The 18,328-nt window shown below is 40.9% G+C and overlaps 1 protein-coding gene across 2 annotated transcripts in view; it reads left to right on the top strand.

Moving 5' to 3' along the window:
- Positions 1 to 18,328, top strand: part of exoc4 (exocyst complex component 4) — a 129,133-nt gene that overhangs the window by 72,091 nt on the left and 38,714 nt on the right. For both annotated transcript variants that reach the window (XM_044343044.1, XM_044343043.1), the window contains exons 12-13: positions 11,605 to 11,707; positions 12,719 to 12,835. In XM_044343044.1, coding sequence (XP_044198979.1) covers positions 11,605 to 11,707; positions 12,719 to 12,835 — 220 coding nt within the window. The remainder of the gene's footprint in view (positions 1 to 11,604; positions 11,708 to 12,718; positions 12,836 to 18,328) is intronic.

Raw genomic sequence — 18,328 nt, 5'->3', positions numbered from 1 at the left:
GCCCTATATGCTGAGAGGTGGCTATTTCGGTAGTGTAATGTGATGTGTGGGAGTATTATCAGAGCTGTAGGTATGACAGACACACCGCCCTAGAGCTGACTTCCTGGAATTGCATTTCGTTGTCCGTCTCCAATATGAGAGCTGTCACCTCACTCCCTCCAGGCCATGCAAACCGTGATTGAGGCATTTCTGCGAGGTGTCACTATCAAGGGTGCGCACTTGTGAGGGGTTTTGTGTTTCTGTCCATCTGCTTGTGCACGATGGGTAATAGGCTGGTTTTCATGCCGATGAAGAGTTTTATACATTTTCAGTCATTCAGCCCTCCTACTCCCTCCCCTCCTCTTTCAGTCCTCTCGGTCTCACTCTTTTTTTCCTTCTCTCCCTCCTTCTTTCTATTTTTTTCCTATCAGTGCTTCATTCCACCTTCAATTTGTCCTCACTCCATTTTTTTTAACCTCTCTTCTTCCCACCCATCCTCACCTCTCGTGCCCCCCCCTTCTCTCCTCTTCCCTCTCTGTCAACACTGTCATAGCTTGGGGAGCCCTTCAGTGTATTACAGACCTCTCACCACTAGTTCTCTTTATGGCACTTTCTCTTTTTAAATTCAATCAGGCTTCAATGGAGCCCCCAGAACCATTTCAATTTACTACCTGGATGCCACAGGATAGAAAGTCCTACGCTAACATAAAGGTCTAAATGGAATGGAAGGCTAAGAGAGGTAGAGAGGGGGAAAAGAGATGGAGGAAAGGTATGGCAAGTGGTGGTGGTGGGGTGGGGTGGGGGGGTTGGTGTATTGAAACGGTGCCATGGAGAGATAACAGCAATAGAGTGGTAAAAATAGAGAGAGGCAAGGGAATTAGGGGAAAGAGGGTGAGAGAGAAAGATGAGGGAGAGGGAAGAGTCTGAAGCGTTACACGGGATAAGAGACCAGAGATAACAGTAGGGGGGAGAAAAAGGGATGAAATGAAGGGCGGGAGATGAAGAGGAGAAGATAAGAGCGTACAGTAGGGAGAAGAAGTTAAAAAAATAGAGTTTTTTTTTTTAATCAGAGGTGAATGTAATGTGAAATGACTCACCTAGCAACCTATTTGGAGTAATGTATCAGTGTTTAGATGTCTGATACAATACAGCATTACAATACTACGTTGCAGTGTCCCTGGTCTGTGTTGGTTGGATGTAAATAAAACAAAAACACATACCAGAATGGGAAGTTTAGACTAGTTTTCTTCTGGTGCAATATTGTTTTATATACACAGCATATGCTGTTATATATACATCATATGCTGTATATATAACTCCACAAAATGGCATTCCTTCACCTGTTGCCATTGTATCTTTGAGAAAATACCAACCATTGCCATTTCCTCTCAACAATCCTTTTAACCTTGACTTTGCCTGCTTTCTGCATGGCAACTTTATACTCACTCTCCCCTTTGGGCCAAAATAGACCTTGTGTCCATCTTCGGTGCCAGCCCTTTGTGTGTGCAGGTTAAGTGTTTTTCTCAGTAGTTTTCCGGCGAATTGAAAAGTGCCTTCCTTTGCACTTAGCTCTCCTAGGGATAGATGCCATTTCAGTCTTGCTGAGTCATTCACTGAACCATGAGTGTCCTTCAGTCTCTCAAAAGTCTCCATCATCACCATCAACTCTGATTAGAAAATAACATCACGTGTATGTGTGTGTGTGTGTGTGTGTGTGTGTGTAAGGGCGGTTAGTGTCCGCAACACTGTGAAAGATGAATCTAACACTCATTCAATCAGTTTGGCTCTCATGCTCTACTGTGTCTCTTAATATTTCTCACATTCACCATCTAAAAAGTTGAGACTTGATGATGACTTTTTCAAAAAGGCAGAAAATAGGAGTCAAGGCATCATTGGCCCAGAGAAAACATGCTGCAGTACATTTTATGAGCTAAGCGCTGACTTGCATGTTTTTTTGTTTCCTTTCTTTCTGGCTCTGTGTTAATACCAAGTGTTGATGGTACCTTTAATTAGGCCCAAAGCCTCTATCTTCCTCTTCATCCTTCAACCTCTTTTTTGCTGAAACTAAGAAGTGACTCACAGACTGAAAATGTCAAACGCATTAGTCATAAACTAAGTTTCTCACAGAGGGTCACTTTGATAAACTTGTGGATGCCCAGACTTAAAGAGAAAATCCATGTGCAATGTTTTTAAGGCCATTGTCTTGCTTGGTTTTTCTTTTTTATGAGTCCAAACCTGAGTTCAACCTAACAACCATCTTGTTCATGTAGACATGGTTACGGTTTCTTATCTGCAATGGGGTTCAGAATAACACATTTTCAGGTAATCCATTCCTGTATTAGACTAAATGTTCACAATGAAGCCACCTTAAGATAAGTGAGGAAACAGTTTGGATACAAGTATGAGTCACCTAATGTTTGAATAAGTGTTGATTCCTCTGTTCTACTCTGTATGCTTTGTTTTTTACTTCCTGGCTTACTTTAATAAAGTACTTGCCACTTCTGTAAATGTCACCTGTGGGAGGCCACTTAGTGCTTGGCTTATTAATCAGACTTGTTTTATAAGGAGGAGATGAACACTTAGCCTAAATACTGGAGCATTGAGCAGAGTACAATCAGACCAGATACAGTATCTGCACCTGCCTTCTGACTAGAGAATTGTGTGTGTTTGTGTGTTTGTGTGTCTGAACTAAGCAGTTAGTGCCTGTTATTAAGAAAATAGGCATTTGAAAGGGCCATACATCCACACACACATCTTATACAGACACACACCATGGGACCAGCCATGAACAGTGCTGTCACCTGCCTCTGTCTCTATTGACAGACATTGTGCACAAAAGTAGTAATTTAGGCCCCAATAGCCTCCCATTGTGACATTGAGGCATCTTTGCCACTCTGTGGTCGTAATGGCTCAATGCAGCATGTGAGAGAGCGGAGAGCCCCCCCTTTATCCCACATTCTTCCTCCAATCACAGGACAGTAAAAGAAGAAATCACCAAAAGATTGCAACAGTTACAGTAGCTTCCATTATGAATGAATGGGTGATGTGTCCTATGTTCCACAGGGGAGATCTACACAAAAACCTGCTTCCGGTTTTAAAATACCATGACCATTAGCAGTTAGGATAGCACTTGTCTTGTTTTACATTAAGCACCATTATCATCATTAACATTCTTTGATGGTGCTTCTTCTTTTTGTCATAGCTTATCTTGAACAACCATCAGACTCACTGGTCTTTATTCCATTGATATTAGTATTTATCATTCAGTTGACAGTGGAGACAGCCCCTTGTATAAATTTCATACTTCAGTGACAAACCTTTAAAAAGAAAAAATTTAGAAGCTGTAGAGAATGGGAAGTTACCAGCGGTGGACAGGTTTGTACCCCTGCTGCTATCATTTCCTTGCCTTAGGCAAAGCGTCAGGGAGGGTGTGTCTTTGAAACAAAGTTTCAGTGAGGTTGGGCATTTTTGTTGGGCTAGATAGACACTACAACAGATGATAATTTAAACATGGGCAGTAGACAATGATTCAGCAATAGACCAAAATTCACTGGCATGTTATCACTAAGCAAGCCAACTAAAAACTAAATACTCCCAAACTGGCAGGAAATAAACATTCGGTAAATTTCAGCACAAAACACCAAAGTCTTTATGTGGCAGTTTAGGATCAAGCATGTGTCTGTGCACATCTATACTTAGTATCTGCACTGCATTACCTGAATATACCTTGACTACATTACTCTTAGAGAAAAGACTAATGATAGAAATAGTCTTTGGGTGGAATTAGAGAGAGATAAAGAGATGGAGAGTGGAAAGCACGCTGTAGGAAGATGGAGGAGTAGGCCAGTAGCAGCAGTAAGATGGTGATTTGTCTTTGAGGCTCTGTGGTGTTGGTGTTGGCAGCGTCAGCTAAACAAGGCCATCTCATTTCCTGTTGTCTGCAGGAAGCAACTGTCTGCTACCGCTACTGCTGCTACTCAGAGCCCCTGGTCATCAATCTCCCCTGTTTTAATTGGTCTGCACCACACTGCGACGGGCCAGCGCGCACACACTCACGTACACACATTGACAGAAATAGTCTCTGAGAAACAAATGCGCATGCAAGCAATACACGTGTGGGTACGCACACACACACACACACACACACACACACACACACACACACACACACACACACAATGAATATCTGTTGCAGATATACCTGTTTACCTGTATGTCACACATAGATAACCATTAATTAACAAAATACAACATTTCCTACATTTGCCCTGGTTTTACACTGTAGCATTTCTGTCTGTGTTATGCAGATTTCTTGTGCTTGCAATACATTCTGTTCTTGGTAAGCTTACATTTTCTCTAAATGTTAATAACCCCAGAGTACAGATGAATATGGCTTGTTAGGTTACTTGAGGGGTGCAGCCTCCTCGGTATCAATGTTGTCGGTCTTCATGTCTGTTTTTATGAATTCTGTCCTATTCTCACTGTCTTGACATAGCACTGGAATAAAAATATGACATTGTAACAATAGACTTATGAGAAAAATAACAGAGATGCAGTATTTAGACCTTAATGCAGCTAGTGCTTAAAGGGAAAATCTGCCCTAAAAATAATTCAGGTCTTAGTGACACTAGACTCACAGGTCAGTCTCTAAACGCTTTGCTCATAGAGACTGAGGACAATCTCCTAGTTTTTGTTGCTAAAACTGGGTGGAAACAATTAGAGAGTTAAAAAAAAAACAACCTGCATTGCAGAATCCTGTCTTGATCACAGGTTTAGTTTTATTTATTGACCTGCCTACATAGAAACCTGTTTTATGTTACATCCACTTTTATTAGGATTACCTCACATAAAGTTTTACCAAATGGATCTAACTGGGGAGCTTTAGTTCAAAAGCTTATGGGAAGCTTGACACTTACTATCTAAAAATATGTATTTTATGTATTATCTGAGCAGCTATCTTTTTTCCTCTTCATGTGTGGCAGGGTCAAACTGAAAATAATGGGGAACAAATAACCTTAAAGGATTATCTCACACACCTTCTGTCTATCATCCATTGTGGTTTAACGGGGCCCATGTAGGTTTACAGGAAGATGGACCTCTCTTTTATATCCTATTAGTCTCGCTCTCCCAAGGAAAGTTCCTGATTATGAAACCCATTTATACCTGCTGCTGTAAGCATGCGGACACACACATCATTTCCATAATGCATCTTTGCACCTTCCCATCGCACTCCTCTCTTTCTCTCTTTTGTTCTCTTACACAAACACAAGCTCATGTCCCCACACCCCCCCCCACCCCTGCACACACGCACATACACAGTCTTACACATGCATGCACACACACACGTGCACTCACAACGAAAGCCTTCAGCGCATGTGATGCAGCATCGGGGGCAAGAGCAGGGTATAAACAGCAGGGAGTCTGGCAGAGACGTAGGCGGTGTGTGGGAAGACCATATGCATTTCACTAGGCACTGATGGAAACACATGCTCACATACTTAATCACACAGTATTGTCACATAAAAAACAACAACAACAAAAAAAACAATATATTCACACATCTCTTTCTCTTTGTCTTTGTCCTCCTGTCTCTTATTCACTCACATACACACTTCCATACAGCAAATCCCGTACAGATTTCAAAATATACACACAAACTGGAATCTTAATTTTCCTCAAAACCATTTGGTATAAAGAAAAAGAATCTTTAGTCGACTGGTCATGCAGCCTGAGCTGGTAGAGAAAGCTGACACAGTGCCATCCAGTGGTGAAGGTGGAAACTGCTGAGGGTCTTCGAACTTTTACCTGAAAAGTATATATATTTTTAAGCAATACATCTTGTGGCTAAAAAGGTATTCTGGATCACACTTGTAGCCATTCAGAATGGTTTCTGGTTCTTTAAAGCTTTGCAACAGCTATGTGCTTTGAAATCTTAAGAGTAGCTCTTTATATTATCATGTGTAATTCCATTAATTTAACGGCACTGTAGAAATAAGTAAATAGTGTGTATTGGGGTGTGTAATATTCCCAGAGAATCAATATCCTATGTGCAGTCGAATAACAATTAAAAGCCGCCTTTCTAACATTTATTGTGTGATCCATTGGATTGAAAACTAATGCTGGTTGTGCCATAAAACTCATCAAGTGTCCCCATCCATTAAAATCCTTTTATGACTTTGAAATCTCTCTGAGGTGACGGGTTAGTGCTGCGAGTAAGAATAACAAACAAATAAATAGATAAGTGCTTTCAAGTGTCACTGGAAGTGATGCACTGATGTATTGACATGTGGCCGTACATTTTTATGTCAGTGTATAGTTGTGTGTTAGTCTGACAAAGACAGACTGATTAAGTATGTGCTGCTGACACAAGTATCCACACACACACACAAACACACACACACACACACACACACACACCAGCACTCCCTCCTTCTCTCTCAGTTGGCAGAGGTTCAGTGTGTCCTGTCCTTGGTGTGTGACAGGTCTTTACAGAACAAGCCTTCTTCTCCAGGCGACAAAATCAGAATTCAACGTAGCTGATAGGTTCGTGCCTTGGGGGAATTCTGGGAGATTTAAAAATGCTGAGTCTCTAATCGATCTTAGCACACTCTTATTCTGCTGTCTTTCTTAAATCTTTGTCTTTATCCCATTTCTCTTTCGGCATCATTACGCCGCTGCCGCAGATAGAGATGGATGATGGGATCCCAACCCTTTCCATTTAAAGAAGCATTTGTTACCTTAGGTTTAGTTTCCAGTGGGAAATGACTTCCGAGCTGCTGCTATAAAACATCTTTGTCCCTGTCTGTTCTCATTGGTTTTAGCTATCTTAAAAAAAAAAAAAATTAAACCTTGGCTTTCTCTGAATAAACAAACAGTCATTAGGATGCAGTGGGTTCACTCATTAACCAAATCCCTATTGGTATAAATACATTATGCCATTCAGGAATGTTATTTCTTGACGTACATACACATAGGGCATGGCATCTACAATAAATAGCTCCAGACCCTAGGCTCTGACATCTGTTTCATAATGACAGATAATTACATGCTGTCAAGAGCAATCATCGACAGTTGCTGCTAAGAAACTGGGTTTGGAGTGTGACTGGTGCATCCATGTTGGTTCCAGAGGACGACACACCTTGAGGGGAGCACGAGGATGCTGTGGCACACTCCCTCTGAATTTGAATATTGTCCTGGGTGTGTATGTTTTGGTGAGCGTGCCTGTGCATAAGATGAGTTCTTGACACCTGTGTGATTAGTAGTGAGTGGGTGGACATTTCTGGAGCCAGTCTGTAGTCTTTGAAATGGACAAATTGATCGAGGCTGCGTTTTGTATCTACCTGGTTGATGCAATCTACTTGGATGAATTTCTAAAACCTGACCTTGGCAACAGGAAAAATGCACTCAGGATTACTTCCATTTGTCAGTTTTTTTCAAGATGTTTTCATAAATGTATAAAAAGAAATGGCCTTTTAATACCTGTAATACTTCACTTACAAAAAAGAAGTTGAACTTTTTCCCAAACCAAGGAGGGTGTAAAACTTTATATTAAATGGTGCAGTCGCTGTTATTATTTGAATATGAGCAATTCTCAGAGTTTTAGTGATATAGAAACATAAGAAATGAGTCTGTGAGGGCAGTATAGTATGGTGGCCTATTGGTTTGACAGCTTTGACTCTTTGCTAGAGGGCGTAGACTAAAGCTCCATATTGTCAAGCATCTGTTCTGCTTTAATGTCATTGAACCAATGTGGTTGTGTATGGCACAACATTTATTTATTGTTATTATGATCAGTGATAATTATTGTAATCAGTAAATACATTAGCACCAGCACCACTAAGTCACTCTTTATCTTGTTGTCTTTTAATGTTCTAACTCTAATCCCCTTCTTGTAATTGATGCCTTCTATTACAACCTTTGCTGCATGTCGGTCTACAGTATCCGTCTAAATGTCTGCCACAGTATTTTTTTAGGCCAGTTGGAAATAATGTGTGTGTGTAAGGGTAGATAAGCAGATTATTTAAGGTTATTAAGATTTCACACACAGGGGCGAGTCCACACTGTGTAGTTGCTGCTGTGTCTCTGCGGCGCTTCCGCAGCGTCTCCTTAGCGACTTGGCTGACACCTCTGCAGTGTACAGCTGCCATATGGTTGACTGGTGTGTTTTGTCACCTGGCAATGAAACCGACATTGTTAATGTCACATCGGGTCCAATTATAACAGATGAAGCGGACACCTTTACTGAATTCTTGTGGTTTTGAATGGATTGAAAGCCTCCTTTGAATGAGTAATGTTTTTTTAAGTAAATTGAGGCAATTTAAGGAAGCACACATGCCAATTATGCATTTGTCTACCATTAAATCGGCTTTTATGTCATACATATGGCATGCTTGTGAAGTGAATTAGGTCCTTAACTATACAACCTTACAGGCACATTTATTCCAGTAACCATAACAGGGCTTGATTGATGTTACTTGTTTTTATAAACCAGTGTTATGTTGCCCTTTAAAACACATCTGAAATGTTTTTTAAATGTTTAATGGATACAGACTTCACTCTCCTGCAAGGAAAAACACTTTTTTCATCACTAATGTAGAAGGAAACTCTAACCAGACAAGTTGAGAAGCTATCAAACCAGGTCATTTTCTGATGTATCATGCAGTGGCTCATGATAACTGGTGAAAATGTCAATTTAGACCAATGTAAAGTCAAGCTCAGTTGTAGCCCTGGGAGATCAAATGAAGCTAGCTGTCATTCTTCGGTGAGAGGTCGGACTGTCTCACCATGTTTTTGTGTAGGAGGTTTGGCTCAGAGTACGAGTTTCTGCAAATGGCCTTGTACAGCCCGAAGATATAGTGCTCTGCTGGGTTTTGGTGGTTTGTGATTCATTTGGAGTTGAGACAAGTTGATGGCTTTTGAATGGGTAAATGTGTGTGTATGTGTGTGTTAAGTTGTTTGGCATAATTTGTTATCACCACCATCATCTTCACCAGGAGCTGTTACTCTCTGTACATTATGTCACGCCATCAGCGAGGCAGACGTTGGGAAGATGTGGCGGTAATGATAATGAGCTGAGAGGGATTTTCTTTCAGGATCCATTTGGAAATCTTTAAGCTCTGCTGTGCTTTGCCCCCATGTTATTTACCCATTTGCATTTTAACCAGCCTGTCTACTCTATATTCCGAATGATTTCTCTGAATCCTCTCACACAGTATTTTGTTTATTGTATGTTGTTTTGCTCACTACTCTTATACTCTTAAAATGTAAATTTGCTGACGTGCTCTTGGGGTTCTCATTGTGGGCCCCAACAGCCCTTTTAGCCCAGTTACCTTGGCTAAACTTCCATGCAACACCCATCGGTTGGGTATCTTCATGAAGGGGCTTGCGGCTCTGCTCCAGATGGCCGTCTGGATAGACAAAGCCGTTTTACTGCCTCGTCCCTGCTACATTACTCAAACGTTATCACCCCTGCCTACAAAAATCCATCTGTGCTCACACTCTAACTCGAAGATCCATCATCTTGACACTTGTATTGAAACAATGACAATAATGACAGCAAGAGATGGATCTCAGAGCGACACGATGCACGTTTAAACCGGCAACTCGATTTTTGGAGATGGAGTTGTCAGCAGAAATTGTATTTTTTTTTGTAAAGGAGGAGCGTTCAAGTTGTGCTTTCTACATATTTATACAGAGAAGCTGTATATCTGGGCCCCCCATTGTTTTGCAAGCCTGACGGTTTTAATAAGGCCTCAGAAGAGTTTCTCCTGCTTAACTTTCTGTTGTGGTAGAGTTTCAGTGGGAATCAATGAAGGATTTAGAATAGGTTTAGGTTCTGCGCTCACGCTGTCTCTCTCTCGTGCTCTCTGACAACCAAGGATGCACGTACTCACACCCACGTGCACATACACACTTGCCTCAGCTCTTGCTGACTAATTGGGTACAAATGCTGAGTGGTGTGATCTTACAGCTTGTTCTCCATGTGTGTTTGTCTGCATGGGTTTTTTTCGTGTGTGCCTGTGTGTTTCTGTATGGGCCATGGCAGAACCAGAGGGCCGTCACAGTGTATGAACATGTAAGCTTAACTTTTGCTAATCAATCACCCAGCGTCACTGATCTATGGCTCCTGCATAGACTGTGTCCCTGGTTGTCTGCAATGCTGTAGCCTCCTGGTTCTGTCTCCACATTACTAGAGTACAGAGACTGTTTCCAAGCCATGGAGTCTTCCTTCTGCTCAAATCACCATCTAGAGTCATTATTGTAGCTTCACTCCTGTATCATTTTCAGCTTCTGTCCTCAGTTTTTCATGATTTTCTCACATGAAACATTTTTCTTTTTCCTTTTCTTTCTTTTTTTGTTCTCTCTCTCTCTCTTTCTTCTTTAAGTTTAGGTCATATATATTACAGGTCTTGTAGGTCGAAGAATTCTTTTGTGAGGAGTTTGATTTATTTGTGCATTTATATGTGCTGAGCGCTTGAGAAGGTACTCGCTCTTGCATGGTTTGCCCTGTGGTGTGTGTGAGACGAGGCCAGTGACCAATGATTCTCTGACAAACGAGGTGTGCATGTGCCTCTACCAACCCATACATTACTGTCTGACCCTATCTGACCAACCACACACCAGCTCTCTGAGGGAACTCGGAAAGCATGCATACTGAAGCTGTAATCGTTTTATGTCATTAACAGTAAATAGGTTTAGTGTCTGAAGTTTTAGAATTTTTTGACTTTTACTTGAGAACACTCAGTACTGTTGCACATTTTTATGTTGAATGTTGTGAAGTTTAACTAAAGTCTTGCACTTCTGGAGCTGAACAGTTTATAGGAACACTTATAGGCAGTGGTGGAAGAAGTACTGAGATCTTTAACTTAAGTAAAGTAGCAAAACCACAATAAAAAAATACACCATTATAAGTTAAAGTCCAGCATTCAAAATCTTACTTAAGTAAAAGTATTGGCAGCAAAAGTGCTCATTGTGCAAAGAGTTCCGATTTAGAGTGTTACATTTATCATAAATATATATATGGAACATTAATACTGATTTACTGACATGTAAGCAGCATTTTTAAGTTGTCAACATGAAGCCCTTCTCAACAATTCATACTGTTGGGTAGTTTGATGTATAACAATGCTATTGTATAGTTATTTTATAAGGATGATCACATGTTTTTATGTCTAAAATATTGATCTGAAAAGTAGCTAGTAACTATAACTGTAAAATGAATGTAATGGAGTAAAAAGTACAATATTTCCCTCTAAAATGTAGTGGAATAGAAGTACAAAGTAGCATAAAGTGGAAATACTAAAGTAAAGTACAAGTACCTTAAAACTGTACATCAGCACAGTACTTGAGTAAATGTACTTAATTACATTCCACCACTTCTTATAGTTTAACTACCTTGCTCAAGAGCACCTTGAGAGCCATACAAAGCTTTGTTCCCATGGCCGATCTTACCCTGCCTGGACCCGCTGATGTAGGTAACTGTCTGGCTGGTCATAAGCCTGCGTGTCATTGCCCCTGTGATAACATTTTCAAACATTTTGGTGGTGAATTAGCATCCATTTACAGGTGGTGTTATGTTGTGGATAGCTGTTTTAATGTTTGTTTGTCTGGACTGTTTCTACACAGGTTCATTCAGGAGATAGAAATGAACATGGGGCCAGGCCAAGCCAAGCAGTGCCAACTCCGAGCATTCCTCACTTACTACATCAATGACCTCTTCCTCAACCAGGTTAGTGAAATGACAAATTGATACCTTTGTCTGACAGAGTGGTATACCAGCACTCAGAGCAATGCTTGAGTGGAACATTGGAGCAGAGAATACAATTAAATTAATTATTAAAAACTTGAGCCATGAGACACTGATAACACCAAATAACAAACTGGTGCTCATTTTATGTAAAGAAAAAGTATTTTGTAGCCTGTTATTGAAAGTCACAGTCTGTCCTTTTTATGTTTTTGTCTATTAGATCATTACGCTGATGTGAATTGTGGTGCTCATAGCCTTGAAAGTCAGTTTGCCTGAATGTTGTGGTGTACCCCCTCAGGATTTCATAAAACTGATAGAACTAAATAACACAGTGGCATAGTGCTGTTGACCACTGTGAGTCTCAGTCCTCTTAATATTACCTCAATAGAATACCTGCTCTCACCCAACTAAACTTTAATTACCAAGCAGATGGTTCCCCATAGATAGATAAGTCTGTTCCTGAGTGTTGGTACATACACAGTAGATTACCATTAAGATAAAACACCTTTTGCATCTTTTATGTGCTGTTTTGTTTGGTTTTAAAAGCTGCTCTACTCAAACAAATATAATTTTACCTGCATACATAATTGTTATTCTGATTTATGCAACTATTTGGCCCTCAAGCTTTATCAAGAAATTTGAACTTTTAAGTTTCTCAAGTGATGTGTTCTATCTAGACAGCCATCTGGAGCCATGCAGTGTTTTTCCAACAAAATATAGGAAACTGCTTTGAAACTGCAGTTTACTTACAATGATAGGAACATTTTCACCTACAGGAAATGTCAAATCAAAACAAAGTACATAGGAAAATAACAAAATTCGAGCTGAAAAACTGTTTTCTGAACTCGACAATTTAGTCGGTCATTCAGAGAAAGTTGATTTACCGTAGCTTGATTCCAATTCACATGGAAAACACAGAGGTTTGTGCTCCTCCTGTCTCTTGCTCATTTAATACGGCCCATTTAATGTCAACCTTTGTCACTTAACCATTAGGTGCGAACAGAGATCAACAAGGAAATTGAGGCAGTGAGCAAGGCAGCTGACCCCTTGAAGATCCTTGCCAGTGCTGACACCATGAAGGTTCTGGGCGTCCAGAGACCCCTGCTGCAGGTGAGGAACATCACACATCATGTTGTGTCCTTCCACTATATATCATATGTTTCCACTTTCATCCAGCTTAGTTATTAGTGAATCGAATGCTTTAACAGGTACGTAATGCATATAGAAATAACTTGTGAACGCTGGATGTGAAAAGGTTCAGACTTTCACATACACAGTGTGTGTGTCTAGCACATATCCACGTGAGAGAGGCTTAAAAAAACCCAGATCCACACTACCTGTTTGTTTGGCACAGTTTCCCCTTTGTAGCCTGTTCAATGGAGGAGGGCTCTCTTGAGTACACTCACCTTGCAGTTTTCTATGATCTCTGTTGGTTCAGGGGCACACACACACACAAACAGACACATTTACACACTCTTTCCCCCCTCTCTGTTTCTCTCTCAGATCATTATGGCCACCATGCCACCTATCTCAAAGGATCATAATTGCACCTGAAATAGTGCTTGATCTTTTTTGAGTTTGTAGCTACTGCTAACTGCTTGTTATAAAACTTCTCTCTCTCTCTCAGTTTCTTGCTCTCTCTCTCTCTCTCTCTCTCTCACACACACTCTCTCACACACACACACACACACACACACACACACACACACACACACACACACATCTACCATTCTCTCTTTCCCAGGGCCATTTTCTAGAGAAAGTAATGATGGCTGTCCTACCCAGACAAGTAGAGAGTTTTTGGCTCAAATTCACTCTGCAACCACACATGACACACACACACACCATTGACTGTGTCACTGCATGGCTACACTAACAGACAAGTAATACAGCTTCTCTGAGCTTGTGCTTATTTTAGGGATGTCTTTCTATGTGTTACAAGCTGTGTGTGTGCATACAAGTACACATATGGCAGTATATGTGTCTATGTGAATCTCATTATTTTCCTCTAAAAGGCTCAATTCACTCAAATCACATAAAAACACATTTCCCCATGTACTCCCTAGTGGTATCTTTCCATGCAGATTAAGAAATCTCCCTGTGAAATTTGTGCCGCCAGCCTAATACATTGAATGTGAATGTAATTTCATTTATGCCGCTCAAAATGACAAATTTTGTTCAAAGAAATAGTCAAAATGAAAACTGTTGAACTTAACTAAGAACTAGAAACTTAATTAGAAAAATAAAATTAAAAAATGATATTGACCACCACATTCAAGGCTCATAATGGTGATTTTGGCAGCTGTTACTCATTCAAAACAGGCTAACAGCAGGTTGAGGATTACAGCAAAGTTGAGATCCAGACAGTTGGCAAGATTTTTTTATGTCTCAGCTGTCAGACATTTTGAACCTTTGGTGGGAGGTTGGCTCTACATATGTATAATATTGTAAAAATGTATGCTTTGGATTCATACATCCTTGACATAAATGTGTGTGATACGTGTGTGTTTGTCCATGCTGTAGTCAAGGAGGACAGTTTGTTCGTGCTGTGGATATTTGTGTTGCAGACCTTGGACATGTGTTTGTCAGTGTGTGTGTGTGTGTGTGTGTGTGTGTGTGTGTGTGTGTGTGTGTGTGTGTGTGTGTGTGTGTGTGTGTGTGTGTGTGTTGCGTTGCGTTGTGTGTATGTTTCTGTCAGAGCCTTCCTGTCTCTGTGCCTGGTTCCCTCACAGGGAGGGAACAGCGGTGGCAGTTCATTACAGAGAGAGAGACCGTGGGCGTTTGGAGTTCAGCAGGGTTTGTTTACGGCTCGGGCCCCTCCTTAACGAGGAGTGCAGCATCTTGCTAATTATGCTGCTGTGGCTAATGAGCCTTTCTGCTGATAGTGGGGAGTGCAATAAAACACTCCTTTTGTTTGGACTTTTTGCCTTTTTTAATTGGACTAAATAAAAGAGCCTTCCGCTCTTCTTCCCCTGCCATTCACATTCTAAGGACAGACTGCTCTCTTCCACAGTGTGTAGTTTTTATTCACTTAGTTGTCAGGAAAGCTTTTGATAAAGGGGTTTGACACCTTTTTTATCCAGAAAGCATGAACTAAAGTAGGTATTTAAACTAGTATTGCACATTACTTTTACTACTTTATGTCAGGAGCGTCTATCTGGCCAGGTGGTGAATCTATCCAACCCTGTGACTGCAATGGATAATTAAAGATTATAGTGACAGTATTATATAATGGTTGTAAGAGTTTCCAATCATGAAGCAGATGTGGTCATGTGTGTCTGTGTGTGTCTTTGTGTCTATGCAGGAGATGGAGTGTGAGTATGTTTGTGTGCACATATGTACTGTATGAGCTCCCTTTAAGTGCCATGATGCTTTCTGTGCCAGGTGTTATCAGAAAGAGACACACACACCGCTAGCATCAGAGCCAGTGTGGCTGATGGGAGGAAGAGAGCTCAATATTGCTACACCACATTAAACACACACTCTCATACACCTTGGCTGCAGCCACATACGGGAAACCATAGGGGAGCACATTTTATAGACGCATCTGCTCTCTGCAACCGCTGAAGCACACATTAATGTGCTCAATAGTTCCAATTGGAGGAAGACATTAGCGTTTAGCATGTGCGGTTTTGTATGTTCTGGAAGGGAGCTAGGGAGTTTAGAGCCAGAAATGTAATGCACAGTGACACTTTTTTGAAGACGCATATATATATACACAGTTGGGCATCACTCATTTCCATATATATCTACACAGAATTTACATTTTCTGACCCTTTGCTGTATGATATGGTCTAGGATTACCTCTTGTCTATTTTTCCCTACCCTTTTGCAGCATGAAGTGAATATTTATGGATGCATAGCATTTACTTTCGGAGTGGACCCATATTATTTAATACATTTATGTTATACAAATGTTTCGACCCTTTGTCAGTTATATCTCGGCAGTAGAAATGGACAAAGTAACTTTATGGAAACACTGCACAGGAGTCAAGGTGAATATCACGCCTTAGGTTTTGATAAACAGCCCATAATAAGCAATACACATGCAGTCTGGGCCTAGGTTATTAAGTAATATTGATATGGATGATGATTTGCCTATCACTAGGCACCAGTGGTGTCAAATGCTGCATTTATATATCATTTATGTATATTATATAGTAATGGTATGATGATGAGCCTGACACCGGCTATATATTGTCCACTAGGACCATGAGATAAGGGCTGACTGGGACAGTATATAGTTCAGTGGGAAAGGTTAACGTCCATTCATGCGTCTGTGTGATAGCATAGCCTGGCTGATAAGTCTATAGAGGAGCAGTGGTGTTAAAGAAAAGAGGAAGGCAGCCATGCAAGTCAAGAATCTCACTCTTTGCTATGTTTATTTCTGTTTTTTTTTACTTTATATCTGACTTTCTTTCTTGCTTCCTTGTTTACTTTGTTGTTCTCTACCTTTCATCTAGGATGATCATAGGTATTCTAGTTTATTCTTGTTTTTCTTTTCTTTTCATCCCAGAGACTAGACTTGCTCCAACAATATACCCACACACATACACACTGTTAGCCCTAGCGGTGTGATGCTATCTGTCCAGCTTTGGTGTTGCCACTGATTGATTCATTTAATTAGAGTTAGATTGAGGGAAAGGGGTAAGGGGAAGAGAGAGATGGGGAATAGAACAGAGGAAGAATGTAGGATAGGGGAGGGTATGGTCACTCTGCTGGATAGCTCAGGAGATTGGCTCCATTAATCTTGGTGGAACCCCCCCCCCCTCACATGTCCCCTTTTACCGGCTCACTTTGTGACACACTAACATACAAGCATACACATGTTTGTCTTGAACATCCCAATGTGAGCATGTAGCTTCACACAAGCGCCACGAGACAAACCCGCTAAAACATGTCCTGAAGAAAGCGGCGTCGAGTCACCTGCACGCCCCGCTCGTGTGGTGCGCTCGTGCTTGTGAGAGAGTCCATGAGTGTGGATAAATTGTTTGTGTTCTGCTTGTTTACTTCATCAGCCAAGACCACACAACCAGAGCCATAATTACATTACACACTGGTCCTCTCTTTCCAGCTAAGTATCATTCAGCTTTGTCTCCCGTGTTTCCAAAAAATAGCCACTAACTAGTCCTTTTGTATCTGCGTATGTGTGTGCCTTTGTGTATTAGTGTAAATGTCCCTGCATTTGTTATTCATACACGCATGTATCTGCCTGTTTCGGGGTGATTCTATCATTCTGGAGCTGGATAAAGACTGATTTAATTCGCTCGGTGTCAGCTGCCAGTGCACTCACCGTATTGCAGATATATTCACCTGCCAATGGTCTGCTAATGAAGTTGACCTTTTTAAATTTCATATTCACATGTAACTTTGTGAGAGAGGAGGGTGGAAACAGGCTTACACACACATATATATACACGTGTTACTTGAGCATGCACACACACTCGCACATCCACCTCCAGCAACTGTAATGATACTGACCTTTTTATTTGCGATGATGTGTGTAGGCAGTGTTTATTTGTGGGGGGCTGATCGCTTCCTGTTGATTGGCTCCCTGCTGCCCCCCACCCCCCACCCCACCCCACAAACACCCCACCATCACACATAAACACACACAGAGTAGAGATTAGAGCATGGGGAGTGGGGTGGGGGGGGGGGCCTTCTCTTTATTAAGGAGACTCTCAGCACACAGCTCCCATCAACAGACACAGCAATCACAACACAATACACCTGTTAGCTGCATCAGCCGTGCCCTGTGATTGGGACACAAGTGGGAGTGGGAGGAAGGAGGAAAGAGGGTATTAGGGTGATTTGTGCACACACACACACACACACACACAAACATGCACTACCCCCTACACAGAGAATAGCACACCACAAATATTACCAGAAACAAAACCAAAAGCCATTCCCATGTTTATTAATACAAAAAAGAAAGAAAGAAAATAAAGAGAATCTCATCAGGCACCCATTTTAATTCTGCCAAAATAGGCCTATTCAGAGTAAAATAAATAATCTAAATGCTTTTCCATTTAGTCCAAATGTTTTCTGGAGCCCCCTTCTACATTATCTGTCATGAAATGGATTGTGCCTGAATATCCAGTTGACAATTTTACAGCTGTTAAGAATTATCAAGGAGTGAGGCATCTCAATAAAAAAATATACCACATTTACTCCGAGCAATGTTGGCTGTACTTGAAATGACTCCCTCAAATCTCCTCTTCCTGCCGTACCAAAAGAGACAAAGTTATAATCACTTAGATGCTGTGGTGGTTTCAAAATATTATTTGATTTGATATGGTCTCATCTTGGCCTTGTTTGATCTTAAATGATGTGCAGTTTCTTAAGATGTTCAGGTTCTCTCTCATTCACTTAAAAGGTCAAGAGGTTGTAGGAGAAACTTGATACACTTTAATTGCTTGATTGTTTGCTTCCTCTGCCCTTGTCTCCTTCTCTATCATCTGTGAAAAGAGTCAGTCACCAATCCCCTCATGCTTGAAATATGTATTTTAAAATATTTGATTATTTAACCATAATCTATAGAGGATAGGACAGCACCAAAAAAAACATAGTCTTTTTGCTGCAGTACATACGGGAAATGCC

The sequence above is a fragment of the Thunnus albacares genome, chromosome 23 (genome assembly GCF_914725855.1).
Source record: "Thunnus albacares chromosome 23, fThuAlb1.1, whole genome shotgun sequence".
Lineage (NCBI taxonomy): Eukaryota > Metazoa > Chordata > Actinopteri > Scombriformes > Scombridae > Thunnus > Thunnus albacares.
The sequence above is the reverse complement of the archived record's forward strand: the minus strand, read 5'-3'. Positions and strand labels throughout refer to the sequence as shown.